Here is a 13148-nt window from a genome sequence, read left to right as displayed (position 1 = left end):
AAGCTTGTAAGGGAAGGAATTAGGAAATCACACAGCACAGTGTCAGCCAAATCAGACCAGATCCCAGAAATCCTTAATCCTCCTCCTGGGGGTTAGCAGCTGTCAGACATTTCTCCAGAGGATGTTTGATGCTGCCCAAACAGGGCTGGAACAGCACTCAGGAGGGTAGGGTACTGCTCCTTGTCTCTGTGTGCATCCCTGGCACTTAATGGATCTCTGGACTTTGATACCTGAGATAGGAATCGTGCTTGCCCTTACTTAACCACCTGCCACTGCTGACAGACCTGTTCACACCCTGTCTGACTGCTTTACACCCAGGCGCTGCTTCCTCAGGAGCTGTGACCTCAGGGCACACACAGACACCAAACAGCCTCTCCAGGATCCAGAGTACTTTCACCTCAATGCTGAAAATGCAGCTGTAACAAGAAAAGTACTTTACCTGATAAACACTCTGCCAGTTTCTGTCTCATCTCCAGTTTGGGTAGGCTTGTCCACTCGTGTCCTGCTGTTGCATGATGCCTGCAGTCTGCTTCCTTCTATGGCTCTGTGGTACCTGGCTGCCCAGCTCATCCACACAACATAAAACAGGGAACCTGCAGGTCCTTCCCACTCCCAGTTTGCTGACAAACTGAGCCTGTGCTGGCTGCAGTTCCACAGCAAGGGCCAAGAAGAACACAGCACAAGCCTCATGTGCAGGGCACGCTCCCAGCCCTGGAGGAGCAGCTCCTGGGAAGCACCCAAGTGCATCAGTAACACACAAGGAAAAGCTTTCCAGAGGCTTTGCCCTTCTGCTTTCCCTGCACAGCTCACACAGGTCCTTGTTGCCAGACAACTCACACATACTGTGGGTATCTAGTACTCTATGCTTAATTAATAAAAAACAACAACAACAACATAATAATATAACCTAGTTATAAGATCCTGATTTCAGCTGAGAGTTGAGACATTTCTGAAAGGTTTCTAAGTGGGTAGTGATCACATTTCACCGTCTCAAGCTTCAATTTCTTCTTCCCACAGAGGCAAATGAATTGCTGGCAGGAAAGCAGTTCACTGTAGGGCAGAGCTATGCTGCAATTACTGGGTCCGTCAGCGAGCTTGGAAAGGACTGGGAGTAAAGTTGGTGCTTTTTGTAAGAGCAACCTTTGCTCTTGGGTTAGAAACTGCTTGATTTCCAGATTTGGGACAGTGACCTCCCAGGAAATGAGACATTTGCCTGCAATAGCACTTAATTTAGCTTTTGAGGAATTTATTACTTTTAACTGTTGTGAGATTAGCAGCAAAAGTGGGTTTCCCTCTGAAATCTTGGCCTACCCCTCATGTTTTTGACACTCCCCAGCTAAATAACCACAGCCCTTGTGGATTGTTAGTCACTCACATGCACCTGCATCTGGTAATTGTGATATAGGCACATTTTATATTCACACACACAAACATATTCTTCCTAACTTCAGCTGTACCAAAACTAGCAGTGCAGCCACTCACACCCTTCAGCTACTTCTGGCTGGGGCTGCTGCTCCCCTGACTCACCTGCTGGTGCAGCAAGAGCTCTGTGACACAGGGGTGCCAGGCTGTGCTGCCAGTGTGGCACTGAGCGTCGCTCCAGGCCACCTTTTCTTCTGCAGCCAGACTGCTGCCCTCCTTTCCCAAAGCTGAATTCCTCATTCCAAACACCTCCTTCCCAGCACTGGCACGCAGCAGAGCTGGAGCCCTCCCTGCTGAAGCAGGAAATGCCTTCTGGGCTGGGAGGATGGCACCAGTGGCTGTGGAACAGAGACCTTGCTGGGAAAGGAAGGCAAGGATGGCTGGGAGGCTCTGGCAAATGGCACTGTCTGGGTAACTCACACAGGTTTGCTGAAGGCCTGGCTTGCAGGGCCAAGCCCATCCCATCAGTGAAGTTCCCCCTGCCAGAGTTTTACTACCTTAATTCAGGTTTTAGCTTCTGCAATGCAGATTACAACAGCAAGAACGCTGTCTTTTCAAGTGCTTGATCTGATACTCTTGAGTGCTACCCACAGAGACTGACACAGTTTTCTGTACAGCCCTTGAGGCAGCTGCAGGATGAACCAGGTTTACTTGTTCTGCTGCTACTGAGTGCTGCAAACAGCCCTGGACTATTGGGAACATCCTCTGCACACCAAGGGACAAACACAGGCGTGGAAGCAGCCAGGGAGCAACCAAAAACACAGCTGATAGGAGCCTATGCTGTTCCCAGCAGTAGAACAAAGGAGAACCTGGTAAGAAAAGCCTGGAGAAATGCAAAACCAGACCAGGATTGTGCTCACTCTGGCCTTACAAACAAGCAGAGAACAAAGCCTGAATCACCATAAAAATGTATCTCTGTTTTTGTTCTAGGGAGAGCTCTAAGGAGTGGGTAAGGTTTCTGACACATGTGGCTAACAGAGTCAGGTTAGTCATGCAGGCCAGGTACTTTTTATCAGTCACACACTTCCCCATCAATATCTGACACTGCAGAGCAGAGACTCCACCCTCCAGCCCTGAAAACCTCTCCTGATAACCCTGGACATGACAGATGTCATAAAGAACCTCTCAATCAAACAGAATCCATGGTAAACATGCATTTTTTCCCCTACAGTATGGCATGCATGCCTCCTAAAAAGGTAAGGATTCCAGTCTACAACCCCCAGGGATGGACACTCCAGCCTCTGGCCCAGACCTTCCCCAGGGGAGGGGGCAGAGAGACACATATTACATTTATTTGCCCCACCTGGGACTTGGAATTTCAACCTGCACCTAGTTTTAAGGGAACTGCATGTTCTAGGGAGGGCACATTTAAAATGGGCAAACCAATGGCATAACTCTCCCTCTTCTGAGAGTCCTGTCCCACATAAGTGCCACTCTGACATGCAGAGGTGAGGGAAGCTCCGTAGCAGAAACTCTAGGAGTCTCGTTTTCATCTTTTTGTAGCCTATTGTCAAGTGCTTTTCGATCTGAAAGCGTTCAAGAGCAGACTCCAGCCCTCTGAAGGTCTGCTGCTGCATTCAAGCCTGGATGCACACTACCTCTGCACACAACTTTACTGAGGAAAAGGGGAGCTCTTGCACAGAGAGCCAGGGATTTTCATGGTCTCTGCTGACTGCATTTGAGAGAGACTGCAAACCTACAATCAGAGTCTGCTTTGTTCTGAGCCTGTCTTATGCCACAGCCTGAGATCTTCCCCCATTCCTAAAGTAAACACAGGGATTGAAGGCTGCAATTAGATGATCTTGCCAGATTGCATCACATTATTATTTACTCAGGCAATCAACTAACTCTAATTAAAAATCCACAATGTAAGTATTTTCTAGTTAGCAGCACCAATGGCTCCAGAGCAGCACAGCTGAGCTCTCTGAAGCCTTCCCATGCATAAAACCTGGGGCGGCTGTTCTTAAAGTGCAGCAAACTCACTGCCACAGATGAGGAAAGACCAAAGACTCACATTGGAAGTCTCTCCCCGATTCCCAGTGTCCACTGCACTTAAATGCACACTTGGTAGGCCTGGAATGAGTCATCTTCATCCTGCAGCCCCCAGAAAAAAAATGCTTTGTATGTCAGCCTGGATACAAACAGCTCCTGTCTGCCAGCTCAACAACGGGGCTGTGTGTGGGACAGGCCTCAGCTCCCACCCCTGGCAGCACTGCCCAAGGGAACGGCAGCCACCAGCTCCCCTGGAAACATGCCAGAGGCACAGCTCCCAAGGGACAGGTTGGGAGGAGGATGAGGGAAATGCTCTGCAAAAGGGGAAAGGAAAGAAGGGGATCCTGGGGGTCTAATCCTGGCAGGGAGGCTGTGCAATCTCCTGCCTTAGGACCCGTTTTCCCTGTACCCCCCAGCCCCTGAGGGCAGTAGCGAGCCAGGCTGCAGCACGTGGCTCTGAATCCCTGCAAAGGCAAAGCTCTGGCCCCACGATGTGGGTGTTATCCCAGTGCAGTAAACAAAATCCCAGGACTGTTTGGGTGGGCAGGAGGCCAGGCTCCCTCCAGGACAGCTGCTCACAGCTGCTGACTGCAGAGCTGCCTTCAGCTGTTTGTGTCATCCGCTCAGCACAGAGGGGCACCGAGGAGAAAGGGAAGGCAAATGGTGCCTGACAGCAAAGCCAAGCAACCCAGCACCCTTGGGCTATTTCTAGGTCTCTGCTTCTCCCAGAACCCAGCTCCTCTGTCCCCATTCCCTGCCAGATCCCAGGCTCCAGCCCTAGTGCCCCGTTGCACTTGGGTGCCTGCCAACCTCAATTCTGAGTTTTTAAAATCCTAAATACAGGCCAAAAGCAGAGCTGGGCCCTAGGATGGGAGCCACTAGGCTTCAGCACAGTCTGCAGTACCTTGTGTAGGTCAGCTGTGTCCCTTGGCACTAAAGGGAGCACTTTGGGGAAGCAAAAAAGTGCCCCTGCCACAGTTCTAGCATGTGACCCAGGCCTCGGGATGGAGCCACTGCATCAGGTGCTGGCTCAGGGCCCACCCTACCCTCTGCCAAGACTATGTGGGAAAGGACTTCTTGCTTTCCCCTGTCACCAGACCCAGGCAGCACATGACTCAGTGACCAGTGACATCCCCCTCATACACTAAAGCCAGCAAAGAGGAACTTGAGGCAACAGATTCAGAACAGGACCCACAGATTTGATGGCAGAACAGCACTTCAGGGCACACTGAAAATTCCGGCTGCAGCCTTGTATTTTATCCCTGGCTTGTAATTCCAGGAAGGTAAAATATCAACCACCAGTGAAGGCACCTCCCTGCAACTCTGTGATGCCAGACAAGTAATCAAACTTACTCAGGCCATGAAGACAAGCACTACCATCAGGGCTTACAAACCATTTGATAGAGTTCTTTCCCAAGAATCCCCACAGGGTAAGCAGCCAGGCAACACAGAAAACAACAAAAAAACCACCTCCACTTGGAATTAAATCATGTGATTTATAAAACAATACAACTTTCTTGCAGCTTTCAGGAAAGTAGCACCTAAAATATGGGGGCATTACACCCATATTCAGAATTTCTAAAAAGATTTGGCCTAAATCAAAGAAAGAATGTAAAATAATACCACACTTCACCTGTCTGTCATGCTGCATTTCCTATGGACCTGGCAATGTAAAGTATCCACATGGAAGTCAAAGCATGATGTCTCCAGGATGTGCGACAACCATGAGAGGCTGTCAGCAGGATTTTGCTGGGAAATCTCATTTATGATTCAATTTCTAAGAGCTGCTGAGAGCCATAAATTCAGTGAAGTCTGAGATGAGACAATTTAGCCAAATACATTGTACTTTGGTTTATGCCTGGGAGGATGTAAAAAGCAACAGGCACCAACCATGAAAGGGCACCTGGAATGCAGCTGTACCAGCTGGGGAAATGGAGAATGAAGAACCACAAAGTAGAAAGTGAGACTTGCAGCAGACTGACTAATAAACTGAAAAAACTAGCAAACAATGGCTCATGGAAAACAAACCTAGGAGGAAAAGGGATGAGGGAAAGTTGTCATTGACACTACTGTCAGAGCACAGAAATCCAGAGAAAGTATAGGAAATGCAGCAAGAGACTGGCAAGGTCCCTTTTAGCTGCCTTCCAGATTTTCATGGCTCATAATGGAAAGCAAGTCTGGATCTGGGGTGTCCTCATTACTAACCAACCACTTCTCAAGAAGTTAATAGCAACTCAGAGAAAGACTCTCCTCTCTGTTTAGGAGGGAAGAGCTTTTCCTGCCAGCCATACTCCTCCTGTGCCACCTGCTGACTGCAGTGCAACGCTGCACAAGAGTGTCCAGTGCTCACAGCTGGGACACTACTCCAAACCAAATGGGGGAGGGATGGGGCAGAATGCCAGTCAGGGTCATGGTTTCTTCCAAAGTACATGAATACTTTGCCTTTCCCATTTTAGTACCTGCTTGGGTGGGGATCCAATGCAGAAAGTATCAAACAAAAGCCCAGAAAACATCCATGACATCAGTCTTGAATTTTAGATTTTAACCTGGCTCCCAGGGAGGCAACTTCGGCCCAAGCTCTGGGGGTTACGGTTAAGATGGGAAAAGGTGATGTGACATTGCTCCTTTTAACACTTGACTGCTTCCAGTTAAACTAGGAGAGGAATTCCTCACACTGAAACCATCAGCAGTGCAGCACAGGCACTTGGCATCTATTCTAGCAAGAGCTGCCTGTGGCACTTCCAGATGAGCCCACAGCACAGCCAGAGCGAGTAACAGAGCTCCCAGATTTGAATTTCTTATTTACTGACTCACCTTTCTGTTTTGTTCTGTTGCAGAACTGGAGGAAGCATCTTACACACACAAGGCTTTAAGAGCATTCTCTCCCCGGGATCAGGGGGTGGGCAGCCTCACAGGAGCTCCCCAAATACTCCCCCAAGTGCTCCTGTCAGAGCCAGAAGAGCGGGACAGGAGCACACGGGTCTGGCTGAGCAGGTGCTCCGTTTCTCCCTGGAGATCCCCTGTCATCACGCTAGGTGGCACAGCTGACAGAGGAACAGAGCTCCTGTGAGACACTGCTCTCCCCAACACCACCTCTGGCTGCTGCCTTGCTCACAGGGCTGGGAGAGCAAATACCTGCCCTCCTGTTTTGGTTTTGGTTCTGAAATGTGGAAAGGTGTCAGACTTGAGGCTACTGATCTTGGGCCAGCCAGGTGGGAATTCCACAAAGTCACGTGTGGCTTTTCCAAATACTCTCCTTCTTTCCCAAGGCTCTCCCACTTGCTGAGCAAACAATGGTGCAACAGAGCCTCGTTCACAGAACACTGCTCTCCAAAATAATGTTACATCAGGAATGACTGAGAGAACAAATGAAGTCTTGAGTTAATTAGAACCAGAATTATGGCCCTGAGACTCTGAGAATTTGTTTCCTTTTCCCTCTGTTGTACAGACACCATGTTTGATTCTGATGAAAGCCTTAAAAAAAAATCTCAGTTGCATTTTGGAGCATTTCTGTTTATCTGCTTTGGAAATCCTCTAAGAAGACAGAAGTCTTCAAGCTGTACATGATATGAGCACTTGAAGAATTCCTAGAGGGGAGGGAACCAAGGCCTTCAAAGGGAAGAGTTACTGTCTGCAATGGTCTGTGCATTTGCTTCAGAGGAGGTACCTCAGCCCCCAGTGACTCTTCTCAGTTCTTCCTTGTTCAGCTGTGCTGAGGGCTGGCAGGGGGATGCCCTTTTAGTGTAATCCTACAATAATGAATGGGTTGTGCCTGCTCTGCTGCAGGGAGGTGACAGGGAAGCCTAAATTGCAGTGCACACATACTATTTACAGAACAGCAGTGTGGAGGTGCCCAGACTGGCAATCCCAGCTTAGCAAGGTAGTGCACAGACACAGAGCAGGGAACTGGTTGTTTTGAAGGCTAGGAAAAAGATGAATGTAAGTGAACAGCAAAAATATTGCCTACGCTGCAAACTTTCAGTGTCAGCATGGGCCATTACAGCCAAGGGTTTGTTCTCAGCATCAAGCCTGAGGAGCACCTTGAAGCACCAACAGTGGTAAAAGAGAGGGCACTCAAGCCCTCAGTCACTGAGAAAGTGCCCTGGCTCCACAGCTCTTTCTTTCCCCTGTGCCACCGAGCAGGAGATGTGAGCAGTGCACTTTCAGCCCATGCCAGGACAGCCCAGTACCAAAATAGATATTTTGACTTAAGCACCAGCTCAGCACTTTGCTGGAGGAGACGGTTCCTCAGCTACTGTGGTAAGCAAAGAAAGGGAAGATATTTAGATCATGAATTCTGTGTCTCTGCACAGCCACCCTCCTCCATGCCAGCCATGGAGGCTGCACACTTGTGCTTCTATAAATTCGAGTGACATTTACAGTCCCGTTAAGCTGAGGGCGCACTGCTCTAACTGACACTGAAAGATTAAGAAGTTCACACAGTGGAAATAGACTTACTGGGACATCCACTTAGCCATTCTCTTCTCTAATGAGATACTGGGCAAAAGCTCATCAGTGGGTTTTAGAGAGTCAGTCATGACCACACCTTTGGTCAGATAAAGAGAATGGATTTTAAAAAGGCAGCAAACAGAGTGGAATTGCCTCCCCCACTCCTTCTCTGCTGCTAATCTTCAGTGTTATAAACATTTTCACAGTTTGTCACTCCAGAATGGCCAGTTCAAAACACAAAGTCCCAAAGTGCATTTACTAAATTTCTCGGGTTTCTACTAAGATTTATCTGTATAACCTCTCAATTCTGAAATGGGGTTTGACATCATCACTTCAAGAGTAGTAAAATGAAGGTAAATTTAAGTAAACATCACATGCTCTAATGGACTCTGGGCTCCTGATAATCCAAAAAGTTTCCTGAGCATAACACAGAAGCAGAGCAATGTTAAGGAAACCACTTGTAGTCATTAGAATATGATGAAGAGGTTACAAAATCAGTGAATTCATCTCACTTCTCAAAGATACCAGAGCAGAACAGGATTGTTACCAGCACAAGCATCAAAATTATCAGCAAATCAGTCCCACTCAGCACACCCCTGTAGGAGCATCTAAGCCCACCAGCACTGCTAGAATTAAACCTGCCCTGTGCGACCCTGCCTTGACAGGTTGGCTTGGGCTTAGATGCTCTCCAGAGGTCCCTTGCAGCCCAGGCGCGCGAAGACTGGAAAACTTTCTCCGCTCTGACTTTGGGAGTTCATACCCTCCCACCGCCTCCGCTGCGCGGCTCAGCCCGGCCCCGCCCGGCCCGCGGCGGCTCCTCCCCGGATCCGAAGCCTGGCTTAAAGCGGCGCCGGGGGGGCGGCCCCGGCGGGGTCCCGCTGCAGCAGCGCCCGGCTATGGCCCGCGACCGCGGCCCGCCCGTGCTGCGGCCGCCCCGCGCCGCCGCGCTGCCCGCCGAGCCCCACGGCTGGGGCTGGCTGGGCGCGGGGCTCTGGCCGGCGCTGCTCGTGGGGCTGCTGGCCGCCATCGTCGCCTGGTTCTGGTACGGCGACAGCGACGGGCGAGCCGAGGCGGGCGGCGAGGAGGCGGCGGCCGGCAGAGAGGGGCCCCGGCGGGCGAGCGCGGTGACCACAGGTAGCGGGATGGGGAGGCGATGCCGCGGGTGTCCCGGGCTGCCCGAGCCTGCGAGGACTTGGGTTTGCCGGCGCTCAACTTAACTCGTTCTCCCTCAATGTCACTTGCAGAGGATGCTGCGGCGGGCAGGGAGCCGGGGTTGCGGGAGGTGGCGGCTGCTGCCCCGTCCGGCCCTTGGAATCCAGGAGAGGATCTGGCAGCTGTTTCAAGGGAACAGCTTAACCACGTCCCGAGCGGTGCAGTTTTGGGCGAACCTGTGGAGCTGGAGCAGCTGATCCCGAAGCGCGGTGTCACGGACGCGGGGGAGCATCCGGCTGATATGGCCGGCAGCCAGGCAGGCGAAGTGGAAGCCCAGGTGGGACAGGCAAGTGACAGATGGTGGTTGAGGAACTTGGCAGGGGCCTCTGACAATGAGTGTAAGGACAGAAGTGAGGAGCAGCCGTGTCAGCCAGCTGAGAGGAGGGACTTGGACCATGAAGAGTGGGAAGTTGTTTCTGAGCACCTGGTCGAAGGGAAGGATGGTAGCATGGAAGACTCAGACAGCAAGGAGTGGGAACCAGGAGACTGCTGTGACGGGGACACGAAAGCAAAGCGAGTTGCAGCCGTGCCCCCCATGTTCCAGAACATCCACGTGGCTTTCCGAGTGCACTACATCACCCACTCTGACACACAGCTCATCGGTGTTACGGGGGACCACGAGTGTCTGGGCCAGTGGCACAGCTACGTGCCCCTCAAGCGTGACAAGGATGGCTTCTGGTCCGAATCCATCAGTCTGCCCGCAGACACCAGAGTAGAGTGGAAATTTATCTTGGTGGAGAATGGCAAGGTCAGACGCTGGGAAGAATGTGGTAACAGGACCCTAGTGACTGAACACGAAGATCAAATTGTTCATCAGTGGTGGGGATACCATTAATGGGAAGGTGGAAGCTGCTGGTCTAATGGCAGACCTGCCTAGGTGAACCACCGAGCCCCTAAACCTTAGGGGGGCTCCCCTTCTTCTCTAGGAGACCCTCTTGAGTGCAGAGCTCTGGAAATCCCGTATCCAACCACGTAAGCAGCAGATCTCTTTAGGAAATCTTTTGGCAACCTGAAGAATCAACTTTGAGTGCATGCTAAAGAGACACAAGGTAGGCTAAGAAGGCATGAGCAGCATTCCAAGCACCTGCTTGCCCAGGTGGATCTGGACCCTGGACTTGAGTTAGTGTTGCTTTGAGTGGGGCTATGGGAAGCATCTTGATACCCACTGCTTGGGCTTGGGCAGCATACTGGGAGGTGTGACTACCAACACTGTAACAGGAACTTAAGTGTTTTAATTTATGTAATGTATTAAGGAAACAATAAACATTTTCAGATTGACAGTTCTTTATCAGTTGACCAGTGACCTCACTCATTTTGGTAACTTTGATCCAAGTGAGCCACTTGACCTGAAATCTTAGTGCTAAGCAAGTGCTGAGAAGTGGCCCTCCCTCTTGAGTAACAAAAGGTTGAACTCCAAAATAGTTCATTCTCTACCCCCTACTGTCCAGAAATCATCTCGGCTCAAATGAAAGGCTTGGCAGGCAGCTCCACTCCGGCTGAGGGGAGAGCAAAGGTCATAAAGGACTGTCTCGGCTTAATGAATTACTTTGTCAGGGTGGGAACAGGCTTTTAAAAAAACCTGGAATACTGCGATGGCCAGGGATTAGGGTTCTGGCTGAAACAGAGAGGGGTGGCATACTGATGAACAGTACCACAGTATTGTTAGCAAATACTTGGCTTGAACTTGTAAATATTTTTTTAAGCCTAAGCTTTTCACCGTGAATTTATTTTAAGCTGTGGCCTTCTAGTAAGCCAGATGAAGTAGCATGCTTCCAGCTTCAGCTAGTTGGTATCTTTATAGGATAGAAGCAGAAAGCTGCCCTGCTTCCCTGCCTTTTGTATTTTTAGGTACAAATACATGCTGCCACTTGAGCAAGCTCCTCTCTCCATGATGCTGAACCGAGCATTACAAGACCAAGCCTGCAAACAGCCTTTGCCTTGAGTGAGTTTGGTCTGGGAGAGCAGAGTTTTGTAGATCTGCAAGTATACAAATTACAACTTTAGTTTGGAAGAGGTACTTCAAAAAGGACATCACTAAATGCCTTTGCTAATGCCTTCCTGCTCTGTGCAGTAGAGCAGCCTGGACATGTGAAATAGAATAGCTTTGGTGAAAGACTGGAAGATGAACTTCAGAGCTGACCTCCTGCATCTGGTGGGTTAATGGGCATCCAGTTGGTGGGACAGTGCTAGAGCTGCTGGGAAGAACAAGTGTTGGCAATGTTCTTACTGGGACTTGGATACCAGCTGTTCAGTGAGGGAGGGCTGAGCTGCCTGCTCCTGCAGACCTGGCCTGGAAATAGCTCAAGGAACCCCAGGAGGGTATTGAGGGGAGGGTGAGGAGGGAGAGACAGTTAGGCCAATTCCAATACGCAATTTGGAATTTTCATTTTTATCCAGCAGAAAAACCTCAGCTGCATTCTTAGCACTTGGCTTTTCTCACAAGAAACTGAAGAGGATACTACAGGTAATATTCAGCAGCAACAGAAGGTGTTCTTCAGGAATCCCTGAGGTCAAAGCTGCCGCCTGAGCGTATTTATACGCACGCCTGAGGCTTGTCTGAGGAGATTAACTGTGCTATTAGATTAAGTTATTCACCAGAAAGCTCCTTAACCTATGCGAGAATAGATTCTCTAATGCAATGGTGAACATGTCAAACAGACCAACCCCAAGAAGTCTTTTAAATTGAGAACAACTTAATTTTTTAATTAAGCACCCTGTGCTTTGATCCCACAGACAACACAGTCCTCATGATTGTATCACCTTGCTGAATGATCAGCTAGGGTTTCTACCAAGACCTGCACTGAGCTTTTGCTAAAAAAGCCTTTAAGTTATTATGACAGTCCCAGCAGGACCTGTGGTACGTAAATTAAATGGTTTGGGTATGGTGAAAGAAAGAAATCTGGACTTCAGTTTTTCTGGAGGAACCTATTAGTATTTTCTCCAAGTTCACAGGTATGTTTTCTCATTATTGAACAATATTTGCTCAAAGGTGAAGGCAGATTTAAACAAAGTTGCCTTGCTGCATATAAAAGATGCTGCTGGAATGGCTGATAGCTGTCTAATACAATGTCCTGGCTGTGAGACCAGTGCAGCTATATGTGACAAACAACTTAGTGTTGACATTCCTGCGTGGATCTAACAGCCAGTGGCTCAGGACATGTCCAAGCAAACAAAACTGCCTCACTCACAGCTTGACAAAGCCTGCAATCACAGAGCTACCTTTAAAGTTCACCTGCTCATACCCCTGACAACCAACTTCTGTCAAATTAGACAGAATTTGATTGCTTTTATGTGAAACACAAACTACTCCTTTTTGTCAAGTAGTTTGGTGCACAAATGCTGAATGCTGCAGCTGGATGGTGAGCTGTGCAAGCAGCCTGAGAGGACTGGGCATTAGCCATTTTAAAGTCCCCAGCAAAAACCTTCACTGCAGCTATTTTGCTTTGCAAAACCCATGCCCATCTCACATTGTCTCTGGGAATGGAACTCACCCTTTGGAGTCTCTGCACCTATGAGCCTGCTGTTAGGTTTCTCTCCCAGGGGCTGGTTGCCATCTGTGGTGTCCCTGCTGTGGGCAAGCTTGGCCCAACAGTCCTGCTGTGCCATCCACCTGCAGGACATGGAATAACAAGGGCTGCATACATTCAGCTGCTCTAAGGCTCATGTGTCTATGAGCCTGTTCCTTGCCTGCTGCTGGTGGCAGGGGGAAGCCCAGACCTGTCCCCAACTCTCTGAATGCCATCTCCAAATGATGTTAAGCTGCTGTTTTGCACTGGCAGATGTCCCTCCCTTCTCTCTGACCCCTCCACCTGCCCCCTGCCCTTGGCACACAGATGCAGCTTCTGAAACTCTTTTTTAGCTTGGCTCCTTGACCAAAACTGGAAGTGCACTTCACAGTGACCTTTCCTAGGGGTTCTTATTCTCTACACCTGACTCTCCCCTTAAGAAAATTTTGGAAGATTTGTCCAGTATTTGTGGCAAGTCCAAACTGTGATTCATGTGCCATCTAATCCAATCCTTTAATTTTCAATGCAACTGATTTCTAGGAAAGGGGAGATGTATTTACGAATCTT

General features: G+C 49.5%; 1 protein-coding gene across 1 annotated transcript; it reads left to right on the top strand.

Annotated features, from left to right (window-relative positions):
* The first annotated feature begins 8697 nt into the window (after positions 1-8697).
* STBD1 (starch binding domain 1) lies at positions 8698-10359 on the top strand. The gene is made up of 2 exons (XM_054633667.2): positions 8698-8997; positions 9108-10359. Exons 1-2 carry the CDS (start codon positions 8760-8762, stop codon positions 9908-9910), a joined length of 1041 nt encoding a protein of 346 aa, XP_054489642.1. The 5' UTR covers positions 8698-8759; the 3' UTR covers positions 9911-10359.
* Positions 10360-13148: the final 2789 nt, after the last annotated feature.

This window comes from Agelaius phoeniceus, chromosome 4 (assembly GCF_051311805.1).
Source record: "Agelaius phoeniceus isolate bAgePho1 chromosome 4, bAgePho1.hap1, whole genome shotgun sequence".
NCBI classification, from domain to species: Eukaryota; Metazoa; Chordata; class Aves; order Passeriformes; family Icteridae; genus Agelaius; species Agelaius phoeniceus.
Note: the sequence above shows the minus strand (reverse complement) of the source record. Positions and strands in the feature narration are given on the sequence as shown.